The sequence below is a fragment of the Panthera uncia genome, chromosome B4 (assembly GCF_023721935.1).
Source record: "Panthera uncia isolate 11264 chromosome B4, Puncia_PCG_1.0, whole genome shotgun sequence".
NCBI classification, from domain to species: Eukaryota; Metazoa; Chordata; class Mammalia; order Carnivora; family Felidae; genus Panthera; species Panthera uncia.
Window position 1 is genome coordinate 27108820 of NC_064809.1, and position 26825 is coordinate 27135644.

General features: G+C 45.2%; 1 protein-coding gene and 1 non-coding gene across 4 annotated transcripts in view; one reads left to right on the forward strand and one right to left on the reverse strand.

Annotated features, from left to right (window-relative positions):
- SVIL (supervillin) overlaps positions 1 to 26825 on the forward strand; it is a 110710-nt gene that overhangs the window by 46239 nt on the left and 37646 nt on the right. Inside the window, exons 8-16 of one of the 3 annotated variants that reach the window (XM_049624758.1) lie at positions 466 to 1362; positions 1770 to 1940; positions 2658 to 2692; positions 3257 to 3318; positions 3616 to 3755; positions 7413 to 7656; positions 8117 to 8690; positions 9530 to 9755; positions 18529 to 18658. In XM_049624758.1, the coding sequence (XP_049480715.1) occupies positions 466 to 1362; positions 1770 to 1940; positions 2658 to 2692; positions 3257 to 3318; positions 3616 to 3755; positions 7413 to 7656; positions 8117 to 8690; positions 9530 to 9755; positions 18529 to 18658 (2479 nt within the window). Of the gene's footprint in view, positions 1 to 465; positions 1363 to 1769; positions 1941 to 2657; positions 2693 to 3256; positions 3319 to 3615; positions 3756 to 7412; positions 7657 to 8116; positions 8691 to 9529; positions 9756 to 18528; positions 18659 to 22321; positions 22370 to 26825 lie in introns of all 3 variants that reach the window. The other 2 variants (XM_049624756.1, XM_049624757.1) reach the window with 2 other exon arrangements.
- Positions 24845 to 24951, reverse strand: LOC125920492 (U6 spliceosomal RNA). The gene has a single exon (XR_007457082.1). It is a non-coding gene; the product is annotated as a U6 spliceosomal RNA (small nuclear RNA).

The window sequence follows — 26825 nt, forward strand, 5'->3', positions numbered from 1 at the left end:
ACGGTCGATAATTGGATATTGTCCCCCGGGCCCCCCCCCCCCCCCACGCTCCCCCCGCAGTCCATACACAAGGCCCATACATGTGGAGAGTTTACTGATTCCCAGCACCAGCCTCAGTATGCCCTCATGCATACTGGTGGTGCATACTAATGGATTTTCCTGTGGCTTCTGGTCATTCATGTAGTCAGAAGGCATCCATTCTCACCCAGGATGGCATCTGACCCCCTGTCAGCTTTCTAGAGGGCAGAGTTAGTTTTTGCACCATGCTGGCATTTGGAAACCCGACTCAAACTCGTTCGTCTGGCAGGTGGTAGGTTTCTGACATTAACCACCAGAAATGCATTGTCACGGTGGCTCTGTCTCTGGGCGGCTTTCCATTCACGGGCAAGCTATGATCCGCGCATGCTTTCTTCCTGTTGAGCCGTTACTGTACTTTGCAACTTAAATCCTTTTTCTTTCTTAAAGAGTTAAGGTTAGAGAAAAATTGGTGAAAGAGGAGAGTGCTCGCAACAGCCCTGAACTCGCCTCAGAGCCCCTGACTCAGAGGAGACAGCAGCCAGTGCCTGTCCAGTGCTTGTCTTTTCAGTCAGAAAATTCGGCCTTTGATAGGGTCTCGAGCAGGGCAGCCGGCTCCGCACGACAGCCCATCCGCGGCTACGTCCAGCCGGCAGACCCGGTTCACACGGCCACGCTGGTGACCTCAGAGATCCCAGAAAATGTATCTGAATGCAGCTGGGGAGCGTCAGCCACCCAGAGTGTCAAGAAGCCTCCCAGCTTGAAGGTTCTAGAAAGTGAGAGGAGGGAGACTCCAGTTCTTCATATTTGTGAATCAAAAGCAGAGGAGGATGTGCTCTTCACCGAAGCCCTCGAGGAAAGCAGGGACACGCTTTTGGCTCTGGAGGATCACGGGCTTGCCAGAAGCCGGGAAGAACCCTCTGGAAGCGACGACTTCGGCAAGCCCGTGGTTAGCACTGCCACCTTCGAACTTCGGAAGGAACCGGAAAGTCCGTCACACCCACCTCACACTCAGCAACAACCCACTGAGAGGATGGGCAGACAGGAAGTGGTCCTGTATGTTCAGAGCGAGCCTGTGTCCCAAGATGCCAGGGCGACGGGCCACAAAAAGGAAGCATTTACCAAGAAGCGCAAGGTCCTCACCCGCTCCCTGTCTGACTACACGGGCCCCCCTCAGCTGCAGGCCCTGAAATGTAAGGACCCCGCTTCAAAGCAAGAGCACGAGTCACAGACTTCCAAAGCCGAAGGACCCCCCACGGAAGTTGGCGTGCTGGACACAAAGGTCTCTGTCGCCCAGCTCCGAAATGCCTTTCTGGAGTCTGTCAATGCCAGCAAGAAACGCGAACTGTAGGTGATGTTTCAAACGTCCTCCTGATGTGTCACTTGCACGTCCTTGGCAGATTTATTCACTTCTCAACTTGTGTGGTGTCCTGCATTGGGTCACGTTAGCTTAGCTCACCAGTGTGCAGGGCAGACTATACAGGAAATGGCTCAAAAACTACCATTCTGCTTCTGCCTACTAATGGGGAGCTGCAGTATTGGGTTGCTGGAATGTTCCACCTCCTTTCCATGCATGGTCGGGGCATGCAGTGGGATTTGGTGGTGTCTGGGCCTTGCCTCACTGAGATGCATAAACCTTTGCTTTATTCTCTCTCTCTCTCTCTCTCTCTCTCTCTCTCTCTCTCTCTGTCTCTCTCTGTCTCTCTCTGTCTCTCGTTTCCCTTCTGTATCCTCCCTCCCAATGATTCTAAAAGCCAATCCCGGGTTGAGAGGTCAGCCGAAGGAGTTGGCTTGCCTACCGGTGTGGAACGGGAGAGAGGGTCCCGGAAACCAAGACGCTATTTTTCTCCCGGTGAAAATAGAAAAACTTCCGAGAGATTTAGAACTCAACCTATAACCTCAGCAGAACGAAAGGAATCAGATAGGTAGGCATGCGTACGTGTAGTTCTACAGTCTAGGAACGTAAAAGCCATCTTACGGGATTTTTACCACAGTGATGGTCCTGGTGCTGTGTCAATGGGATCTGATGATTCCGTAATTCTTCCACCTAATCCATAAGAGATATTTATACATGTATTTTTAAAGAATGCTTCCTGGGAGAACAGTATCACAATTAACCGTTTTACACCGCATTTAGATGGTAAGAAGTGAGACACGTTATTTTTCTTCATTTAATGTTTTTCGTTTCTTAATGCCCTTGTTAAAGTAGAATCCGCAGTGAGTATCCGCTGACTTTTCCAGGGCAAGTAAATAGGGGTTTTATATTCATCTTATAAATGTCTGTCTACTTGTCGTGTTGAGTTGTATACGACCGTATGCTTGTGCGTAGAAATGGTAAGGTTTGTTTAAACAGTGATCAGTCGTGTTTAAGTTACACTCCGTTTTGGTTTGCCTCCACACGGTGTGCACCTGGCTGGGTTGTGTGCACCTGGCTGGGTTGTGTGCACACGTACTCCACCGTGTCCATTAACAACTGTCCCTGCGTGTTCACAACGAGACTTGCTGGCAGGATGATACTCTTTAAGAGAGTGTGATTGAATTTTTACTTTTGTTTTTACTTTTAATCTGATGCTTTTTTATTTGGATCTTCTATTCCCACCAGCTAACTTTTTGTCATTTTTATTTGCTAATGTCTTTCCCAGGTCTGCGTCGCATTCAGAATTGCCAACTGCTGAGGGCAAGTATCTGTTTTCCTTTTACCGCTTCTCTGTCGTCTCACCCCGACCAGGTTTACATAACATTTCACTTTTTTGAGAGGATGAGTTTATGCAGCATACCGATTTCTTTTCTGCAGGTTTTCTTTCTGTGAAAATATTAAAACCTAGCTGAGATTCTCAGATGAGCTTTCCCTCATTTTTGAGAGAGAACTATGGAGTATATAATACTGAAACGACTGTTTGGCTAAAGAAGCAGATTTTTGTTTATTTCTTGTTACTATTTAACAATGAAGATGAGAACTTCCTTTCGTAAAAATCTATTCTCAAACCTCAATTGTTCAAATATTAGAATAGAAAATTCCTGTCCGGACGGAGTTTTGTCTGGTTAAGCGCAGTGGAAATTAGCACCTTTTCACTGAGCAGAGGGATGGGATCCCTCCGAGGGGAAAATACTACCAAGTGTAATTTGGGGTACGTCCATTCTTCTCTTCCAAGGGTTTCCAAGTCAGCCTTGGGAAACTCTTCAGAGATTTCACCTCCATTTTTCTCACGATGTTCGGTGTCTATTTTGTGGCCTTTTGCAGATGAAGAAAAGGTAGACGAACGAGCCAAGCTGAGTGTTGCTGCCAAGAGGCTGCTTTTCAGGGTAAGGTGCGCCAAGTGCTTGAAGAGAAGCTGTCACCCCTCTCCCCCTGTTCCCTGCGTGGCCCCTGGCTCCCATCTTGCCCTGGCCCGTGCACCCCCCCGCCTGAGCCCCCCGGCTGATGTGGCCACCAGCCCACACCGCAGGGGTGTGGACTTCTGAGAATGCTGCCTGCCTCCCAGGTGGACCCTCCCAGAGGGCCCTCCCAGGGGTCCTGTAGGGGGACAGAACAGAGACGCTCTGTGGCCCCCGCGCCCTTCGCCCACATTTATAAGGATTCCACATTGTTTCTGATCTTAGGAAATGGAGAAATCATTTGATGAGAAAAACGTTCCAAAGAGACGCTCCAGAAACCCGGCCGTGGAGCAAAGGCTGCGGCGGCTGCAGGACAGATCCCACACCCAGCCCGTCACCACCGAGGAAGTGGCCATCGCAGCCACGTAAGTCCCCCTTGTGACCTCTTGGCCTTGGGAGAAATGTCTTCTTGAAGGAAAAAAAAAAGATTTAGAGGCTTGTAAATAAAGTGAAGTGATCAGGAGATGGTTTAGTGAGAAGCCAACAGAGAAGTTGGTACTTCGGTATCTCCCTTACTGTGGTCTCTATGAACTTTGTAATGGGATGTGTTGCCTGCTGTATCTCCTAGAAAAACCTAGAGAGGAACTTAAAATTGTTGTTCATCTGTGCATTTTCGAATCATTTTTACAATGGAAAATTTAAAACAGATTTTTTTTAAGTTATTTATTGATTTAGAGAGTGCAAGCTGGGAAGAGGCAGAGAGAGAGAAAGAGAGAGAGAGAGAGAGAGAGAGAGAGAGAGAGAGAGAATCCCAAGCACAGAGAATCCCAAGCACAGAGCCCGACGTGGGGCTTGAGCCCACGAACCATGAGATCATGACCTGAGCCCAGATCAAGAGTGAGACGCATAACCGACTGAGCCCCCAGAGTGCCCCTAAAACATGAGATTTATACAGTGAACCCCCCACATACTCATCACCCTGTTTCAACAGTCAGCAGCCAGCCAGTCATGCTCTACTGACATCCTACTCCCTTATCCTCTCCTCCTGCATCGTTTTTAGGCAAACCCCAGATACCGTTTCATCCATCAGCATTTCAGCCGATATCCCAAAAAGATAAGGGTTCTTTTTGTTTGTTTTTAAATAATCACCAAAAACCCCAAAATATGACTCGGAAGTTTGATGACTTTCTGTACATGAGCAACATGTTCCTATATGTTCAGAATGGATTTCCCAAAGTAATTCAGAGATCATTGCTTCAATCAAGTGAGAACTTTTATCAGTGTTTTAAAAATTGCTTTTGTGCTTCCCGTGGACACACACACACACACACACACACACACACACACACACTGTTCCTGAAGAAAGGAAGTTCATCTCCTTCAGGGCATGGCCATCCCATGAGGCATCTATAGCAGCCCACATCTATGTACCTGCTGTTTGATCACTTCTTACCCAGCTGTTCCTCAGCCTCCTGGTGTATTTGTGGATGAGTACTTCATGCATTCATTAGGAACTCATGGCAACTCAGCTTTTCCTTTTTTTTTTTTTTTTTTTAATGTTTATTTTTGAGACAGAGAGAGAGAGACAGCGCATGAGTAGGGGAGGGGCAGAGAGAGCGAGACACAGAATCTGAAGCAGGCTCCAGGCTCTGAGCTGTCAGCACAGAGCCCGACACGGGGCTCAAACTCACAAAAGTGAACTCATGACCTCAGTGGAAGTCAGACGCTTACCCGACCGAGCCACCCTGGTGCCCCATTTTTTTTTTTTTTTTCATGTTTGAGTGGCTGTTGTAAACTAAGAAGCAACTACCTGTGGGAGTGAACAGTAAATATAAACCAAAATTACCACCTTGTAAGGGCCCCGAATCTACTTTGATGTGCTTTATAGATCATATGAGTACACTGATTTTTTACAAAATGGATTGAGAACAACATTCCGAAACGTGGGCATTACCTACTGATTTGCTGGTGTCGATATCAGCTTTCCCTTAAGTTATTTTAAAAATCAGGGCATTTATTCTGAAGACAGGGTGAATCCTTTCCAAACTTTCAAAACCTAATCGTACGCCGTTTACTTCGCGTAGCCTGTTTCTTATTTCCTAAGTTTGTAATTGCTCCTCCCGTTCTTTTGTAATTTGCCCCCAAACACTTAGCAAATAATTGCGTGAAAATATTGATTTGCTGTTTCTGAATTTAAAACTGTGTTTTCCTTTAATGCTTCTTTTCTTCTTCTCTCTCCTTACGAACGTTCCTTCTTTGGCAATTGCTTTTAAAGTGAACCTATCCCTGCTTCGTGCTCTGTGACCACCCACCCCGTAATGGCAAGACTTCCTAGTCCCACTGTAGCTAAGAGCCCTGTGTCGCCTGCCAGGTACTGGACACAAGTAGCTGCATGCAGCCTGAGGGCAAAGGTCCTAGACAGCAGATGCATCTCATGCTCTGAATGCCTGTCATTTGTTTGAGAAACGCGTCAGAGCGACGAGTTGCTCTGGGAATGGATGGCAGTTTGTTTTGTCATAGTGCAAGACTCCGCTAACTCCATGTAGGCCTGCATGAGAAAACATTTCGCCTACCTGCTTACGTTGTGTGTCGGAACTAGGATCGCACTAACTCACTTACCCGCTTGTTTTGTTTCTGTTTTTCATGATCGTGGTAATCCCTGTGAGATTTCATTCTTCTAAAATACTAGCACTTAATGAAGATTAATAGGCAAATGGGGAGTTAACATGAATGTTGAAATTCCAGTAATACCCCAGTTTTTTAAAAACGCCTGTCATCGTAAAGACATGCTAAAAACAATCCTATAAATTTCTAACGTATAGAGAGACAAGGCCACGGCATTTTGGGATTGGGACAATAATAATTCATAGTGTCTGCGCTTAGATGTTTTACTACTAAGTTTTCAGTTGTGGTGTTTTGAAAGTATGTCCTTACGGCATGTAAATATCCGCTCTGTTTTACTGTGAGGGACCAAATCACAACGGCTAAAAGTAAGGTTAGAAGAAGTCACGTGGCAGTACAGATATACGTGTGGCACCACCCAGAAGCAGGTGACCATTGCTCCCCTCGATCTGCGTTACCATCCGTTATACCCTGGAACACTGACCCTGCTCTCGGGTCTGGGACAGCTTGTGAATTGGTGATTTAATTGGAGTTCAGACAGGATATACTGTTCACTGGGCTTGGGAATTGGATTTGCCAGTGACATAAACATACATTGTCATAAACCTTCTAGGATCCACAGTGACCAGGTAACGGGAAGCCTTCTCCTCGACCTGAAAGTTGGAGGAACTTATCAGCACCTGATTTCCTTCACTTTTCCAAGTTACTGGTAGAAAGTTATGAGAGAAAATGCTATACGGAAGGAGTGAAAGGAATCTTTAAAATTGAACCATTTGTGTTCAGCTAGTGAAAATCAAAACTCTTGTTTTAAGTTTATTTTTCATTTTTGAGAGAGAGAGCGGGAGCAGGGGAGGGGCAGAGAGAGCGGGAGGGAGCATCTCAAGCAGGCTCTGTCAGCACAGAGCCCAACGAGGTGCTCTCTCTCACCAACTGTGAGGTCGTGACCTGAGCCGAAATTAAGAATCGGACGCCCAACCAACTGAGCCACCCAGGCGCCCCCAAAACCAAAACCCTTTGTTACAGATATGTTGTTGGCCGAATGACTGTATTATTTCCTAATTCTATAACGTGAAAAGAATACCTCTGAACCACATACTTAGATAATGTGTAAATATGCCATCGGTAATGCCTTGGGACTCCCTTTAGCCTTACTTATTGATACTATAATGATACATGTCCCTCTAAGATAAGGCATATCCAAACTGACTTCAGTTCCTTAAAGAGAAAATTCACTTTGTAGAAATAATTCGGAGCTAACGACCTGCTCTCTGTGAGATTGGTAATGCTAGCCATGGTCTTCTTAACAGCTAAACGGTGCCCACTCCTGTCTTAAATTTCTGTAGGGAGAAGTCAGCCCTGTTCAAAATTGAGTGACGCTGGGAAGAAAGTTAATATTCACAATTTAGCAGTGGGCTTTTGTTGGTTTTTCTCTGTGTCACCGACTTTTTTATCCCTTTCAGACTACAGGCATCTGCTCACCACAAGGCTTTAGCCAGAGACCAGGCAAACGAGGCCAGAGATTCTACCGAGCAAGGTGAACCTGACTCCTCCACTCTAAGCTTAGCAGAGAAGTTGGCCTTGTTTAACAAGTTGTCCCAGCCGGTCTCAAAAGCTATTTCTACCCGAAACAGAATAGACATGAGACAGAGGAGAATGAATGCTCGCTACCAAACTCAGCCAGTCACGCTTGGAGAGGTAGAGCAGGTGGGTACGCTGTGATCTGGTTCCTCTGCGGGGGGGGGGGGGGGGGCTGCGGTTCTTAAAACATAGGAACACAGTGTTGCTCCTGGGTTAGGGGTATAATGAAGGCGATCTACCTGTAAACTGTGTTACCTGTAAGCAACTAGGTAAGAACTTCTTTCCTGAGAAAGATAGCCATGCCAAGTACATTTCTCTTTTTCTGTTTTCCTAATTTGCTTGCCGAAAGCAGCTGGAATGAGTCCTTTCTGGAGAGAAAAAATAGGATTCACAATCTGCTTTTCACCCAGATGATTTTGATTAATGAGATGCATTATATGAAATATGTCTAGGGTTGGCTTCCCGCTAAGATGAGCAGCGAAACTGCACCACATGTGGTATTTCAGTCTATGCCAATCCATAAACTGGGATTTATATACACAGTCTTTTTGAATCAGCTTTTTGCATTTTAACTGTGTCCTCGCAGGTGCAAAGTGGAAAGCTCATTCCTTTCTCACCGACTGTTAACACCTCTGTGTCCACCGTGGCATCTACGGTCCCTCCAATGTACGCTGGGGATCTTCGGCCAAAGCCATCTGTGGACGACGTCCCAGGTGCCACTGACTATAGACTTCCGTCCTCAATAGAAAATTCAGAATCTCCGGTTAGAAGCATTCTGAAGTCCCAAGCCTGGCAGCCTTCAGCAGAGGGTAGTGGGAGCAGAGGAATGTTGAGAGAGTTTGGAGAGACAGAAAGCAAGAGAGTCTTGACAGGTGGAGATGGTGGCAAAGCGTACGGGTCCTGTGAGGAAGCAGAGCCATCGTGCCCCACCCTTAACAGAGTCTGGGAAGGAGACAGCCATAAGGAGCCCAAGGATGCTGTTCCGAGAAGGGGAAGCCTGGAACTAGCTCATCCCCCCGTGGCCCACCTTGGTGACGAACTGAAGGAATTTTCCATGGCTAAAAGCATCGCACAGGGGAGGCCAGACTTGAGGGACAGGCAGCCCTTTGAAGAGAAGGTCGACGTGGAGAATGTCCCAAGAAGGAAGTTTTCACTAAGAGGTACGTTACTGCTCCTACAGTTTTGAAAAACAACTGGGTTTTTGGTGCCTGTTTTGGCGTCTGCTTGGTTCCCTGTGTCTGTGATTATTTTTAACTCAAGTAGGAAGACAGTTTGCAACTAGTATTGGTTACAAATCATGGGTGAATCCTCCTCTCCCCACATCTCCCTTTCACATGAATCTGACCTGGATTAATCAATTTTTCAGCAATAAAAGTACCTGGAGCTCTTTCATACATCCTGACAAGGATTCTTGATGACTTTGGGCACATTAACTCACAGAACAGCCTTGTGACCTGCTGGCCCTGACAGTCCCTTTTATGAGTTGATGACCCCAAAAGGGCTAGGTAAGCGCAGGGAATAAGGGCTTGAACCCAGGACTGTGGATTTCCAGACTCTTTCTACAGTCCCGTTATGCCGACTAGGAAGCTCTGTTGCTGGTGGCTTTAGTCCTTCTTTTGCATTTCCATAAAATGATAGCGTGTAAGTTACAGTGCTGGTTTTGGTTTGTGATTATAGCCATTTGAAACAGAGAAAGTATTGCTTTGGAGGAGGAGAAACGTTTTGTAGCGTGTACTTAAAGCTAACATCCTGTGTGTTGCACATAGGAAAAGACACACAGGCACAAAACCATTTGCTGTGTGCAGTAACCCACTGGGCAGTTTGGTTTCCTCCCAGAGTGTAGCCTGCTATACGGATTTGCATAAATCCGAGTGGATTGGGTCACCCCCCTGCGCCCACGGATTGGATTGAACTCCCGGTGCGGGACCGCAGAGGGTGAACAGCTGGAAGAATGTCTGCCTGGAGGAGTGAGTGCTGACTTTGCTCCTCTCCTCCCCAGCGGCTGACTTCGGGGAGCCCGCTTCCGAGCAGACGGGCACAGCTGCCGGGAAAACTGGTGCTCAGGCTGCAACCCCCGTGTCCCGGAAGCAGCAAGAGCCTTCCGAGCAAGCACTGGAGAGGTACTCCAAGAGTCCGGGTGCGATGTTTGCTGCCGGAGAGATCAAAGCGCCAGCCGTGGAGGGCATCCTCGACTCAGCCAGCAAAACCATGTCAATTAAAGAAAGGTAATACGATTTGATGATTGGGAAGTAATTCTGTGGGGGAGGAGCTGGCCGTTTGCTCATAGAAAAAGACCTGAGTGATGGGCAGGGGTGACGTCGCAAGCCTGGATGCTCAGGGGTGGTAGTGCCCAAGGAGCGCCAGTTCCAGACTCAGATGAGGAAACACAGACATCTGCTTGCATCATTTGTTTGCAGTTCCGTTTGTTTTTTGTTTTTTTTTTTTTTTTTTTTTTTTTGTTTGCTTTTTTTTTTCTCCATATGAAATTCTTGGACTAGCCAGCGATGGCAGCAGAGATCTTGGCTCTTTTCCCGTCAGACACGTGGCTTCAAATTGAATGCACCCATGCTTTGTGACTGTTTGTCTGTGTAAAGTATACGTAGACAGAATGAAGGTAAATCCATATTCGATCTTTAGGATTCGAATCTGAGTTTTGTTTATGCTACAGAAAGTGAAACGGATGACTTTGCTGAAGTGCATTTAGAAATTTTGTATCAGGTAATAGCGGTGAAAGATTACATGTGAGTGTTGGGTAACACCGTAGCCTCATTTTATTCAAAAGAAGAGTGGAGGATAGAAAGGCTGGGTTTAAATAGGACAGATACAGGGAACCCGAGCTGAATGTTTCAGGTCGTATTTTCCTTGTTAACCATTAGCCACCGTGGAATTAAGCAGCAAAAGACGTAATTGTGACAGGAAGACCAACCAGCAGAACCTTCTCTGCACTTCTCCAATGTGACCGGCACAACCCGCCATGCCCACCCAGACCCTTCCTCAGCACCTCCCACCACTCAGAAGTTCTCTTGTGCTGTCCGACGGTGGCCGCTCTTATTTTTCTGGATACGTTTTGTACTGCCTAAAACTATATATCAAACCAGGATGAATACTCTGGTTTCTCTTCAGATCGTATAAATCTTTTGCCTTTTGTATCAAACCAGGCTGAGAATTGTTCATTCTGTTTTTCAAGCCGAGCTTTTTGAGCATCACTCACAAAAAGCTAGGTAGATGGAGCCTTTCTCAACGGACAAATTAGTAAGGTTGTTAAATCTTACTTTGGCCTTTACCTATTTAAAATTCACAGTAGATGCGGGCACCTGGGTGGCTCAGCCAGGTAAGCGTCCAACCTTCGGTTTCGGCTAGGGTCATCATCTCAGTTTGTGAGTTCGAGCCCCACGTCAGGCTGTGCTTGGGATCCTCTCTCTCCCTCTCTCCCTGCCTCTACCCCCTTCGTGCACGCATGCTCGCGCTCTCTCTCTCTCTCTCTCTCTCTCTGTCATAATAATAAATAAAACTTAAAAAAAGATTCACAGTTACATGAGACTGCTAGACCAAGACTTAGATGAAGAACTGATGGGGTCAGCTAAGCAAGAGTGACGTCTTGAATCAGGGAAGCTGTCTGGCCTGTGCTTGTGTGAAGTCCTCCTCCTCTGAAACCTGGCCTAGAGAGACTTTGATCCCAGAGATCCTACTCTTGATAATCAGCTGGGTGAGAAGGAGGGGACATCATTTACGGGAATTAATGAGAAATATCACTCACCCACAAGTTCTGGCGTTTTATACATCAGAAAATATCTCTGGAATAAAATCCCAGTGAAACATACCATTATGCTCCCATTTTTCACAGAGGCTCATAAAGTAGATTCCGCATCTCTGGTGGGGACTTAGGACTTTCGATGTCGTTTTGTGTCTATCCACTATGCAGTAATTCTTGATTCACCTGCCCATTTTTAGTCAATCTGAGTTTATCTGGGTCTTTCTGAAAGCAGTTTTAATCTTTTTTTTTTTTAATTTTGTTTAACGTTTATTCATTTTTTGATAGAGACAGAATGTGAGTGGGGGAGGGGCAGAGAGGGAGACCCAGAATCCAAAGCAGGCCCCAGGCTCCGAACTGACAGCCCAGAGCCCGACGCGGGGCTCGAACCCACGGACCATGAGATCACGACCTGAGCTGAAGTCGGACGCTTAACCGACTGAGCCATCCAGGCGCCCCTGAAAGCAGTTTTAATCTTAATGTAGAGTTCTCGTTTGTAGAAAATATGAGAGACTGTAAAGGCACAGTTGCTTAACCACCCGGACCTCACGGATGTCCAAGTTCAAGAATGGCTGTGAGGTTTCTGTGACCTCCCTGGAAGTGGGTTCAAAACCAGCTGTTGATCACAGGCACCATCTGGCTAGTGGGACACAGAACTTCTCAGTCTCCAGGGACTCCTGACCCCGATCTGTTGAGAACCATGATAGTAAAGAATACTTTTGCTCTTCGGTTTTTTTTAAATAACTGTTTAAAAACAGGATGAGGGGACACTTTATTAGCAACAACCCTTGTCACAAATTATGCTAACAGAAAATATATTGCCAGTGATCCTTTCCCCCTTATCTTGATAGTACTTTCATTTGTACTTTGCTGAAAAAGCAAACCTGCGTATCTTTATAATTCATCTGTGATTGTTTTTCCCTAAGTGGGGCTCTGATCGCTCCCTTCTGTTAAGAAAGAAGAAAGAATGAAGCTTGACCCATTCAAAATAAGAATGCTCTTTATATATTATGTGAGTGTCCCTTTTTCTTTTGTGAGGTGACACATAAAATAGAATTTTTTTTAAGTTTATGTATGTATTTTGAGAGAGGGGGAGGGAGAGGGAAAGAGAGGGAGAGACAGAATCCCAAGCAGGATCCACACCATCAGTGCAGAGCCCAACGCGGGCCTCAAACCCACAAACCGTGAGGTCATGACCTGAGCTGAGATCAAGAGTCAGATGCTTGGGGCGCCTGAGTGGCTCGTCAGTTAAGCGTCCTACTTCGGCTCAAGTCATGATCTCGCGGTCTGTGAGCTCGAGCCCCGCGTCAGGCTCTGTGCTGACAGCTCGGAGCCTGGAGCCTGCTTCGGATTCTGTGTCTCCCTCTCTCTCTGACCCTCCCGCATTCATGCTCTGTCTCTCTCTGTCTCAAAAATAAATAAAACATTAAAAAAAAAATTAAAAAAAAAAAAGTCAGATGCTTAACCGACTGAGCCACGCAGGCGCCCCTAAATGGAACTTTTAACCCTTACTGTAATTTCTTCTGACTGCCTCATTTTGCCAAAGGAGGGGTTTGGCTCCCAGGGCCACCAGGGCCCACGTGGGGAACCGACCAGCGCAGGCACTGGTCCCCACCTTCCCCATGGTAGACGGGGTGACACTGCCGTGCGCTCACGCTGGCCTGCAGGCAGCTAACGTGTGTGGTCTCGCTAGGAAATTGACTGGAGGACACCAGTGCTAGCCGGACAGCAGGGTCAGCAAGATTTGCCCTCCTCCTGTGTTAATTTTCTCAACGCATGTGTTCTCGTGGCTCATTTCCAGTTTCACACTCCCATTTCCGACTCTTAAGAAGTAGAGACTGGACTTTGCAGAGTTCCTTTACCGCTTCTGCGAAAAAGCTACAGCCCCGAGGACGCAGTTCTGGCCTCCTCCGCCTTGTGAATCGTCTCCTTTCTGCTCGGGACGGGGGCGTGCTGAGCCTCCGGTCTGAGGAGCACCTGGGGCCGTGTGCTGTCCTCTGCATCTTTCATGTACTAACTACCTCATTAGTGCTGAAGGCAGCCGTAGCAGGGAGCCAGTGTTATCCCCACTTTGTACATAGTAACTAGGACCTAGGAAAGTGTAGCAACTAAGAAATTACCGGAAATCCTCAATATGCTCCCCTTTTCTAGGGCAGGCTGGAGGTTCAAGCAGACATGCCTAAAAGTTCCTTCTCTTTCTTCGTCTTTGCTGATATCCAGAATATGGAGTTTGAACCGTCACTAACACAAAACTTAGGACACAATTGGCTTTTGCCCCTGGATTAATAAAGTCACTGTTTTGTAACTGCCTAAATGATTTGGGTGTAAATCATCCCTGGTTGGGTACTTCTTTGAAAAACATTATAAATCGAGTAAATTGTGTGTTCCTTAGGCCTAAAACCTTTGAAACCTCTTCAGAAGTGCGCTAGGCTATTAGAAATCTTTTCCACAGTTACTGAAGCAATGGTATCTGTGTGTTCGTATTCAGGAGATTACTAAAAAAGGCAAAAAAGCCATCCTGTCTTGTGAGGGCTTAGCTGAACTCCCGGGAATGGTGAAGAATGCGCCCCACGCCTCTCGCCAGCCTGCAGAGTCCCCTGCACGTCTCTCCACCCACCCTTGGCCTGCTCCCCACCAGCCAGAGACTGTGTCCATGCTTCCCCGGCAGGGACTGGAGGCTCTTGCTGGAGATTTCAGCCACCAGAGGGCCCCCAGCTTTACGTAAGAATTATGACAGGAGGTGTGTTTCTCCTTTGCAGCCTCCTTTTCTGATCTTTGATTTGTCCCCTTTTGAAAGACACACTAGCTCACTCCTGCGGCCTGCAGACTAGCCAAGACCAAAATCGGATACGAGTACTAATCAGTGCCGGTCAGTCCTATCTGAAATCTGCCTGGTGCCTGTGATTGTCTGAAATGAGGGGGCATTTTCAAAGGGGGAGGAGAAAAACCACATGAGATTAGGGGCCATGTGGTTTGCCTGTCCCGTATTTGACCCAGCCCTGACTGCTGTGAGCCTGCAGAACCCGTTCTAATCAGGCAGGACTCTCAGACCAGGGCCGCTGAGCACAGCCACGTCAGGCCAGTGTCCCCCGCTGAGAAAGTGTGGGCTGTGGCAAGACAGGCAGACATTTCCCCCCGGGTGGCCTGGCGAGCACACAGCGAGGTGGCCCCTGGCCAGGCCTTGGAGTTAATAGGCTAACACGGTGCCACTCACTGGGCTCTCCACCTCAGACTAAGCAGATCCCCAGGCTCTCAACATCATAGACCTGCAAACAGTGCTTGGACTTGGCGGATGTTACAAGCGCTGACAGTCGTTTGAATTGCATAGGCAGTAATTTATGGCATGTGTAGGACCTGACGTTTCACGCCTCAGCCCCTGCCAGCGCATAGCGGTCTCGCCGACTCTGGAGGGTCGTGGGATCGCAGGAGGAGAGAACGTGTTTGGAAAGGTCTCCCGCCCTCCTCAGCTTGTTGAACACCCAGTAGGAAATCGGAAGGGACAGGAATGATACATTTAAGTTTCAGTGCGTGTTATTTGTAAGTTACCCATAGTGCCATTTGCACCCTGCAAGCTAGGGCAGGGTCCAAGTACCATGTGCGCTGAATCGAACCACCGTCTCTTCCATGGTATTCTGGTTACTCTGTAGTCTTTGGAAACTCCTGATGATGACCCTGCCAGCACTTCCAGAAGTAAGATTTTAGGATTTTGGAATGGAGGAATTCTTTGAAGGCCATCCCAGGGGGAGAAAAGAACATTATAAGCAAGCCAGAATACTCTGCAGTTTCTAAAACATGAGGACAAAAACATGTCTGGACAGCTAACACACTAATGTAGTGAGACAAGCCACCTATTGGGAGGCAGGGCACCCCTGCACGGGAACCATATCACCCTGCCCCAGTGACGTACAGCCTGACCTCCGTCAACGAAATCCTTGGCCTGTATGTGTACTCGTGCCTTGTCCGTCGCATCGGAGACAATAACCAGTTTCTTTGAGGTTGCTGTGTAGAGCAGTAGAGTGTCAGGTGGACTATAAGCTGGTTGTAGATTCCACAGTTTGATTTTTTTCTAAGTCAGGTTTATATCGCTCAGAGCAGCCGCTGAGGAAACCGTATGGTTACTTGGATTATGTTGTCATTGCTCTGGATTCCCAGGAGCTTTGTTGTGAGAATGTTCTCAAGGACTGTAGTGCATTATTTCCCATAAACCCAACTCACGAGGATGAATTTGACGTTTTAGAATCTCTCAACTCATTTGGAATCAACTCTGATTAAAAAGGTAGATGGGAGGCTGGGTGGCTCAGTCGGTTAAGCATTGACTCCTGATTTCAGCTCAGGTCATGATCTCACGAGTTTGTGAGATTGAGCCCCGCGTCGTCAGGCTCTGTACTGACAATGCAGAGCCTGCTTGGGATATTCTTTCTCTCTCTCTCTCTCTCTCTCTCTCTCTCTCTCTCTCTCAAAATAAATAAACTTAAAAAAAAAAGGTAGATGGACAAGATGAATAACTACTGGTCTGTGTCAAAGGTGAAGTAAGACACGGAAGCTGGCTCTGAGACCAATTTGCAAGAATGTCAGGGAGGTGAATGTCTCTCGTCACAAGATGGTGAATTGGAAGTACTTCTTCACTTGAGTGTAAGAGGACTGGCATGTCCCCTTTTTGAAAATCTCATTTATAGACCCTTTGAAACCTTCGAAAGCTCTATGCAAATCCTAATTATTTTTTCATGATTTTATTATTTTTTCTTATTAGAATAAAACCGACTCATTCAGAATAATTAGAGAAAAGATGAGTCATTATCTAGTCTGATGGAAACACCTGAAGGCATTGAGAATTTGTATTTAAGTGCATGAACTAGTCCTTGTAGCATGCAGAGTACTGTCAGACCTCACAGATCACAGCAGGTAGGGCTAACTGAAACCATTAGCCAAATGGGGACTGTCTTAGAGAGTACGATTCCGACTCTCATCGCCAATGTGGGTTTTTTCCTCCACCACCAAGTGTCTCTGACACCAGCTAGGAGTCCTACAATTCAACTCAATTCTGATGCTGTGTACCTCGAGTTGGCATCAGATTCTACAGGTTAAGTGCTCCATCCTATAAGACTGCCCCCCAACACACACACACACACACACACTTCAGATGCCAGTGACAGGGCCACGTTGTCACCTGGGCTTTTCACCCTACAGGCTATAGATTGGAGATTCCAGTGACCCCCTCCTTGGGTTTGATTTACTAGAGAATCTCACAGAACTTAAATAAATGTTTTGCTCACTAGATCTCAAGTTTATTATGGATGGATATAACACAAGAAGAGTTAGATGGAAGATCATAGCGCCAGGTATAGGGAAAGGGCGTGGAGCCCCCACGCTCTCGCCAAGCGCACTCCTCTCCCCCAGTTTCCACATGTCCACCAACCTAGAAGCTGTCTGAGCCCCATTCTTCTGGGTGTTTATAGAGGCATCATTACATAGGCGTAGTCGATTAGATCATTGGCCATTGGTGAGAGATTCCACCTCCAGCCACTCTCCCCTCTCCAGAAGTCAGGGGGCGTGAAACTGAAAGTCCCACCCCTCTAATCAATATTTGTGATTAGAGGCAACCAGTTCCCATCCTTAGGTGCTTCCCCAAATGCACCTGATTAATAGACACCTCTGTCATTCTCATCACTTAGGAAATTCCAAGGGTTTCGGCAGCTCTAGGCCCAGAAAGTTGATGAAAACCAAGTATATATTTCCCATTATAAATCACAGTATCACAGACTGATAAGTGGCATTATATCAGTTTTATAGAATGGTCATTTGAGGTCTTATCTGTCGCATCGCGGAAAGGAAGGGAAGGAAAAGGAAGAGTAAGGGATAGGTCCAGAGTTCGAAGCTTCTGCCCCTTTGGGGGAGTTCTTTTCTTTGTTGCTTACTCTGTGTTATTTGAATGAATGGACAAGTTAAGGTTAAGGTATGATTGTGTATAAGTTTGTAGATGGAAGTGGATTCTTATTCAAGTCCTGGAAAGTTTGCTTTTTTATTTGCTTAGAAAAACTTTTATCGAGGAGCAGAATATATTTCATCCCATCTCCAATTCAAATATTTAGTGGAGTGAGGAAAATTAGTAGAAGGGACCTAAGAGACCATTGAGTCCAGTTCCCAGTATGACCAATACGGAAAGGAGGCCAGGCTACTTGACCAGAGTTCACGGCCAAGCTAGGGTTGATGTGCTGCTTTAAAATATGCAAGTTATGCACGTGCACTAGGATGTTTAAAAGACTTGGCCGGGCAGGCTCTGCAGAGAGCAAAAGGGGTCTAAATCCTTTTTTTTCCCAGTCTTTAAATTGTTTGAGCATCAGCTCAAATGAGTTTAACGATAACCACATTTTTCCCTTTTATCTTTCCCATGTTTGTCCAACTTAAATGCCCAAGACTGCTTCGTTCATCGTAGGGGAGTGAGCCAAAACAGCCTCATGCTCACGAAAATAGCCTTTCACAGATTGTAGCATCCAGGCAGCTCCATATCAAGTTACACCAGAGTTGAGCTAAAGTAGGTTAGGTAAAAATCTCAATTAATTAGATCTTTTTTTGTATGTGGCTTTCCCCAGGAGGAAAGTTGGAGTAATCATTTTTCAAAAATGGGTTTGTAGAGAACAGTTTCTGTATTTAGAAGATAGATTCGAAAGACCAAGTGCATTTGGAGGAAAAGGACAGGCTTAGAGTACAGGAAGAGAAGAAAATCTTAAACATTCATTTGCCTTTTATTGAAAGGTACAAGACGATGGTTAATTTTTTATAGCTTTTAGTTTTGAAACCCATTTCTGCTGTGTTTTCTGCAAAGGAGTACTATCCAATCCAGCTGTAGTCATTAAATGCTATTTTACCAAGTGACCAGAAGGGGTCATTAGAAGACATTTTTCTCTGGGGATGGTTACCTTAATCTCTTTGCTCTCAGGGTAAGGGCAAGGGAAAAACACAGAGATTCCTTTGGTAGAATGATGAAGCATCTTTATCTGGCAAGTGAGATTTCAGGTTTGCATTGTAATCAACTTAAAATTTGGGGGGGGGTGCATCTTAGAAAAGGGAATGGTTATGTTAATTTTCCAGGCATAACTTACTTCAGGATAAATGAAATTCAAAAAGATTAAAATTCAGTAGCTGTGGTCACGTATTGACCAAAGACTTCTAACTGACCCAAATTATGGTTCTGTTACAAGTAAGAGTGTGGTGCTGAACCCCTTTTGGTTGGCGTGTTTTCCCCTCAGATTAGCACTGTTGAGGAAAAGCGGTGAAGAGGATTGGAAAAACAGACTTAGCAGAAAGCAGGAGTATGGCAAAGCGTCTATCGCCGGTGGCCTGCACATACAAGATACGGAACAGTCCCTCAAGAAGAAGGTAATGCTTTACGTGTTCGGGAAAAGCACTCAACTAACATCATGCCTGGACGTGCATCAGATAGGCGAGCATGCATACCTTGACTAATTACCACCCTGTGAAACACTGTCTTGCCTTTTGGGTTCGCACTCTGCACCTGTCACACAGCAGCTGAAATTGATCAAAAGGTAAAGGCTTGAGATGTTATCAAACTGGTGAGAGCACTGCATACATAAGGCGTCCGCAAGCAAGTCCCTACATTTTGAAGTGTGTACTCTTACTTCGGTTTAAAACCTTCCTGAAACACAGTCTGACTTTACAATGTTATTAAAACCTTTGTAATGAAAGTCTTTAATCGACCACTAGCAGTTTATAAGTTGGCATATCAAATGTGGACTCGAATGCGCCACACTGAGATTTAAAACCCACGCACCCAGAACAAGGACATGACGGTGGTCAGTGCGTACTTATTTTCGTGATCCTGAGCATGTTTTACAGTGAGCCGGTGTGCCTTTTGTTGAGGATGTACAGCAACCTATGTTACAAGTTTAAATAAAATCAAGTAATACATTGTTATCGATACTGGCAAGCATGTCCTATGGAAAAGCAGTGATGAACTGTTAAATTACGAGTGTAATGATGACCAGCTTTTGACGAGTTAGTGCACACTTTCAAAGCGGACGGTAACTTTCCTGTTGCTTGGCCCTACGATTGTAAATGCATGTGCTGGCTGGAGGCAAGGTGGCCACGTGTGACACGTCCTCTGGCCAACTTCTAGTGTTAAAAGTCTTCAAACAGAAATGAAAAACAAACAAAAAAACCACTTCCAACAGGACGATCACCTGTACCTCCTTTAGTTCTAAAACAACTTAGCATCTGTGGCAGAGGGGAGTAGTGAATGTGGCCTTTATGCATGCAGAAACTTACATGAAAGGGAAGCATCCATGCAGGACGGTGAGGCAGGAACTCTGATACTCCTTTATATGGTACCTGTGTGTCTTCATACGTTAAATTGGAACAACAATTTATATTTCCTTTTTTGAGACATATATGATATTAAAGATAATGGCTAAAGACATGTGATTTCAGCCATTTGTAAAGTTCTCCAATTCAGTCGGATATTTAAAAGCGTAGGTGTGAAATTTGGATTTCAAGAATGAGATCCTGAAATGGAAAAAACAGCCAGGGTCCTTCGATCGTATCCCTGTTGCCCACAAACTTTATCTAAAAGGGTTTTGAAATCACCGCTTCAAAAGACTTTAACACTCACCTCCTGTTGGTCCTTTTGGAAGATGCAAAGGAGCCATAGGAGCTGACAGTCCCCTATGGCCAGGCAGAAGTTCAAACAGAGCTATTGTGCACATGGCCAGCTGGAGTCCTTGTGAGGAGTGAATGCGATAAGAGCCCTATCGCATTGGGGGATTGCAGGAGATTGGGGGATCATTTGAGCTGTGACCACCAGAAGGCTGTGAGCGTAGGGAGTAAGATCTGAACTGCCTCACACCTGGCTAAGGTTTTCAGAAGGCAAGAGTCGTAAGCAGGGTAGGGTAGCCCTGGGGGTGGAAATACAGTCAACAGAAGCACTGGGGCCCTAAGTGTGCCTGGGGCCCATGTGTGCAGGGATGTCTCTGGGCTCCTGGACGCTGCAGATTCTGCAGCAGTAGTGAACTCACTATTCCTCCTCCTCCTCCTCCTCAGTGACCTAGTTCACTCTGGCCTGAGACGGTAAGCTCTTTGAAGTTAAAATAAGCGGATCTATTTTAGGCTTTTGTGGCAGACATTGGGAAATCTCAAGTTCTGTTGAGGTCAAGTGGTTTGCACATGGCCCCTGATAAGCCCTTGGCTTCTTTTCTTCCCAAGGGCTGGCAGTATATTTCAGTCACACCTTCGCTGGGCTTAGATGTGAGGTGCCTCGAGCCTACTCTGTCTTCAGGCAGTCCCCCCACAGCTGAGGAGTCCTTGAGAGACACCACCACTTGCCGGGTGTCTGAATCCTGCCCCAGAGAGAGAAGGACGTTCATGCTGCCTGGTGCATGCCGATGGGATCTTGCTGCATGGGCTGGATCTAGGCTTGCTGCCGGAGAGCTCTGCAAAGGGGAGCAAGCTCCGGAACCTTCCATCTTTAACACCAAGACACGAAGGGGGCTGGTTATAGAGTCAAGGCATCACTTGCGGCACAGTTTGTGCATTCATGAAGGGCACATAATTTCTGGGTGCCGATCCTTTTACAGTTTGCCCTCCTTCAGCTTTTGGGTGTCGTAAGTGCAGTCCCACGAGATGCAGCATGTGGAAATGCAGAGGAGACAGGAACTAGAGACAGGACTGTCTAGAAATCACAGCCATTGCCCCTCTGAAAATCCTTGCTGTCCAATAAAAATAGAATGTGAGCAACATAAGTGATCTTAGATTGTCTAGGAACCACGTTAAAAAAAATGTGAAAGGATGCCTTAAAAATCTGTAAGTGTTTTGTCTCTGTCAAAGAGTTTGTCCTCAAACGAAACCAATCTGTGGTTGCTCTAACCAGCATCTCCTTTGGGATCCTATCTGGTAAGAAAATATTCTTTTAGCCCATGAATAGATTTGGAGAACTAAGGTAGAGTTTTCCTTCCCCTAGTAAAAGACTAGTCATGTCTCAGAGAATCTGTAACTTAATAGGAGTTCTCAGCTTTCCAAATTTATTCCCCCAGAATCAGGATTGATGGTTTGGAGCTTCCGAGCACCAATCGTTTACATGGCTGACTCTCTCATTTCCTGTAACAACCAATCTGGGTTCTTTCTCCTTTTTCTTTCCCTTCCTCTCTCTAGGCCACTCTTCTTTCTTCTTTCTCCCGTTTTTGGTTTAGTCTAGGGCAGTGCTAACCTGACTTAGACATTTTTGCTTTTGCAACATCTATAATGAGTTCTGAAGATGAGAAGGCCATTTGGTTTCTAGATTTGGCCTGGTCCACACTGTATGGAATGTGTGCACTTGAACCTGATCTGGAGACCGTTTCTTCCAGGGTAACTCATTCCATCCAAAGAGCGAGAAAAATAATGCAAAGTTGTAAAAGCAGGAGTCTGTCTGTTACAGCTCAGTTGCATGTATTTATTTTTATCGAGTAATTACTCTAAATCTCAACCTCATTTTGGCATACTTGACCTTAAGGCAGATAGTGAGTCCCATGCGGTTTGTTAAGATAATCATCCAGTATATCAGACTTTTTTCCAGGAAATAAAATGCCTTTATAGACTTTGCCATCACCACCCAGCTCTATGTCTGAGTCACAGATACGGACTGGATATCCAGCTGCGCTCTATAGTTTCAGGTCAGGGGAAATCAAGCTGAGACCTATAATGTCCCCAGGGCACATTCTTGAAGATTCAAGGAAGGTAAATCTGCCAATTCAGGGTCTAATTGTCTGCTGCCTTTGAAATTCCAAATCACAATTCAGGAAACAGTCCATTGAAAGGCCTAAGGGAGGAGGGAGAGAAAAGGCTGATGGTATGACCTCCAAATTAAAGATTCTCATCCCACTGATGGAATGTGAGTTTACTTGGTGTTTGGGCCACCTGACTGTGTGTGTGAGCATGCGCATGCATCTAATGGAACCCAGGCACAAAATCCTTGAAAATGATTGTGACACCCTTAACCCAACCCTACTCTTCCAGCAGTCCGCAATGTTTCCTATTTGTTTTAACCTGTAGGAAGAAGGAGGATTTGCAGATGATAGTGCCATTTCTAATCTGCTTTGGGTAAGCCTGACTCTAACATAGGTGTCCTCTAGATGACAGCCAGAATTCTACGTCTACCTCACCACATGTAATCTCATCAGTGATGGTTCCCTCTGAGGCCCTGGTGTTTGGTTTCTTACCCTGAGGCAAGATGCCGCCTCTATCCAGAGAAGAGAGCTATCCTGTTACTTTAATTTTTTTTTTTAAATCATAGAATGAAAAATTAGAAACGACTTCAAATGAGATATTTTACGTTAAATGCTAAAGCTGTCCATTAAAGTCCTGGTTCCCCTCTCCGTAACCGAGTTACCATATAAATTGCAGGAATCTTGTCGTTAGCTCATTTAATTACAGCACAGACCTGACTCGGGTGTATTTACTGTGCTCATATGGATTTATGTTAGCATTCTAAGAAAACAAACGGGAAGGACTCTCTTGAAAAGAGAGCTGAAATTGCAATGAGTAAATTAACATTCTGTCCAAGAAATCCTTGTTTTTGTCTCTCCTCTTCCCCACCCTGCTCTGATAAACCTTCTCTTTTCACCTCTAATCCTCTTGCTTTGCTCTATAGGAACCTGTATATGCTTCTACTTATTCTCCTGCTATACCTGCTGCCCATAAATACCTGTCTTTTGTATCTATTAATCAGGTGAGGAAAAGCCTACACATTTTAAGCCTCATTGCAATTTCCGAGCAGTAGGGAAGAACTTGTTTTGTTTGGAGAAGTAACTCCCTTGCAGCATTTCGGTGTGCGTGTTTGTGTTTCTGCGTGTGCGTGTGAGAGAGAGCGAGCGAGAGAGCGCGGGATCAGATCTTCATATATTTACAGTCTGTCACACATTTCACATCCTTGGGTCAGACTCTTAGACTTGATGGCATTAATTCACCTCATAATCACGGAACTGGTGTAAGAGGAAAATTTCCCCTTTTAATCTCCAAGCATTATATTCTAAGTCAAGTCAGGAGCCCAAGGAACTTACCAGAGTGTTCCAGCTCCCACTCAGGAACCCTGCCATCTTGCTTAGCTTGGTAAGGGAAGGTGTGGTGGAGGCAGTTGAGTGTGGACGGGCCTGAGAGGAAGACAGAGCAAGGAAGAGGCTATTCTGACAGGAACTGCTTGCAGTCATCTCCTGAAAGGAGGAAGCACAGACCTCCTGCCCCCTTACCTTCTGTCTTCACAGTACCTCATCTGAGCCCCACCCCAGAAGGGAGACCTGGCTTGGGCTGAATAATCCTGCTGGTACATAATACATGATGATGTTTAAAGCCAGAAATACCAGTGGTTGGTTTTTATTCCCCTTGGAATGTCCCTGGTGTCAAAATAGCTGTGAAAAGTGCCTGCGTCCGCTTTGTCACGAATCCAAGATTCTCGCCTCCAACTGTCTGAGGGAACTTACCTAGCCATTTCCCTCTGCGGGCCTCCGTCTCCTCATCGGAATGGGGACTTTCAGACCTCTAAGGCGTCCTCCATCTAAAAATCTCATGACTATACTATACTGTTCCGTCAGGACTAGTGACGACAAAACAGGTCTTTGAGTGAGAGGCACAAAGACCTCATTGCAAATACGAGAGGGACAGAGTGCTGTCAGAGAGAGGTGCCTGGTGAGCCCTCCTGCTACTTCTTGACATCTTCACAATGGAATCTGCCCATTTTTCTCCCCAAGGCAGCCTCTTCCTTAACTCTCCTAGGCTCCTCTGGAGTTGAGAATTCTGATCTGTGAGAGGCCAGCCCCACACAGACAGCAGTGTCCACCCCAAAAGATAGGCCGAAATCTGGAGCAAACCTGCCATTCTGTCACTAAGGGGGAGCAGGGATGGATGGTTTCTTCTAAATAAGTCATATTAAACTTTAAAAGAAAAGATGTATCATTGAACTCTTTAAATATAAATTTTGTATATTGCGCACCCACACACACACACACACATCTATACACTTTTTAAATAAACTTTATTTTTTAAGGAGTGTTAGGTTCACAGCAAAATTGAGCCAAAAGTACAGAGATTTCCCATATACCTTCTGTGCCCCCCACACACACACATAGCCTTCCCCACTACCAACATCCCACACTAGAGTGGTACATTTGTTAAAATTGTTGAACCTACATTGACACATCATTATTGCCCAGTGTCCATAGTTTACATCTGGGTTCAGCCTTGGTGTGCATTCTCTAGATTTTGACAAATGCATAGTGACATATATCCATCATTGATTACAGTGTCATATAGACTAGTTTCACTGCCCTAAAAAACCTCTGCACTCCATCTGTTTATACCTCCCTCCCTCTAATCCTTGGCAATTTCTTTACTGTCTCTGTGCTTTTGTCTTTCTTAGAATGTCATATCGTTGGAATCATTGAGTTGGTAGCCTTTTCAGACTGGCTTCTTTCACTTTGTAATATGCATTTGAGTTTCTCCATGTCTTTTTATGACTTGATAGCCTGTTTCTTTTTAATCCTGAATAATATTCTCGCTGGATGTACCACAGTTTGTTTGGTTAAAAATATGGAACACTTCATGAATCTGTGTGTCATCCTTGCACAAGGAGCCATGCTAACTTCTGTGTATCGTTCCAATTTTAGTACATGTGCTGCCGAAGCGAGCACGTACCACGGTTTATTTATCCATTTGCTTGCTGAAGGGCATCTTGGTGGCTTCCAAGTTTTGGCAATTATGAGTAAAGCTGCTATAAATATCCATACGCAGGTTTTTGCGTAGCTATAGATTTTCAACTCATCTGGGTCTCAAGGAGCACAGTTGCTGGATCATATGGTAAGAGTATGTTTAGTTTTGTGAGAAACTGCCAGATTGTCTTAGAAAGTGGCTGTACCCAAGTTTGCATTCCCACCAGCGAAAAAAACCCCAGAGTTCCTGTTGCTGCACATCCTTCCCAGCACTTGCTCTTGTCAGTGTTCTGGATTTTGGCCATTCTGATGGGCGTGTGGTGGTATCTCACAGGTGTCTGAATTTGCAATGACATGTCCCAATGACATATGATTTGGAACACCTTTTCATATGCTTGTGTGCCACCCATAGATCTTCTTTGGTGAGATGTCTGTTCCAATCTTTGCCCGTCTTTTAATCGGTTGTTTTCTTATTGTTGAGTGTTAAGAGTTCTTTGTATATTTTTGGATGACATTTCTTTATCAGATGTGTCTTTTGAAGATATTTTTTCTCCGTCTGTGGCTTGTCTTCTCATTCTCTTGACAGTGGCTTTCACAGAGCAAAGGCTTTTTCATTTCAGTGAATTTCAGTTTATCAATTCTTTCATTAGTGTTACATCTAGAAAGTCATCGTTGAATTCAAGGTCATCTAGAGTTTTCTTCTATGTTATCTTCTACAAATTTTATAGTTTGGCATTTTACATTTAGATTTATGATTCATTTGAGTTAATTTTTGTGAAGGATGTAAAGTCTGTGTCTAGATTCTTTTTCTCTCTTTTTTTTTTCTTTTTTTTTTTTTTTTTTTAGTTTCATGTGGATGTCCAGTTGTTCTAGAACCACTTGTTGAAAAGACTGTCTTATGTTCACTGTATTGCCTTGGACTTTTCACAGATTAGTTGAGTATATTTGTATGAATGTATTTCTGGGCTCTTTCCCTCCCCCCCCCCCCTCTTTTTTTTTGGGAGCAAGTGAGGAAGGGGCAGAGAAAGAGGGAGACAGAATCCCAAGCAGGCTCCATGCTGTCAGCAAAGAGCCCAATGTGGGGCTTGAACCCACAAACTGTGAGATCATAACCTGAGCCAAAGTCAAGAATCAGATGCTTATCAACTGAGCCACCCAGGTGGGATTGATCTATTTATCTGTTTGGTTTTTTCTTGATTACTGTAACTTTACAGTAAATCTTAAAATCAGGTAGGGTCAGTCCTCCAACTTCATTCTTCTCCTTCAATATTGTATTGGCTATTTTGGATCTTTTCCCTCTCCATATAAACTTTAGAATCAGTTCGTCAGAATCCACAAGGTGACTTGCTGGGATTTTTACTGAAATTGTACCAAATTGTAGGAAGAACTGGCATCTGTAAGAAGTTGGAAAGAACTCGCATCTTGACAATGTTGCAGCTTCCAATCCATGAACATGGGATTATCTCTCCATATATTTTTAAGTTTTAAGAAAAATGCCATTTACCACAGGTAGTTTATGTTTAATCACTTCAACATTAAAATAGGCTTAAAAATCTATATTTTTGTATCTTGACAACTTTCCCAGATAAATATTTTATGTACCAACCTTTTAGCATTAGCTTATCAGTGTTCTCTGAGACTCCTTTCCTCCTGCAGTCCTGGTATCTGTGTTCACTAATGCAGAGGCTCAGAAAAGAAAACAGAGCATTACAACAGCACACACGTTCTGTCTAAATGGACTGTTTGTCTCTTTGTTGGGCTTTAACACACATTTTCTTCTTCCTCACATGCCTCCCAACTGTACCAGAATAAGATTTCCCTGTATTCCCCTCCCTTCATCTTAGTCCCTGGTAGAT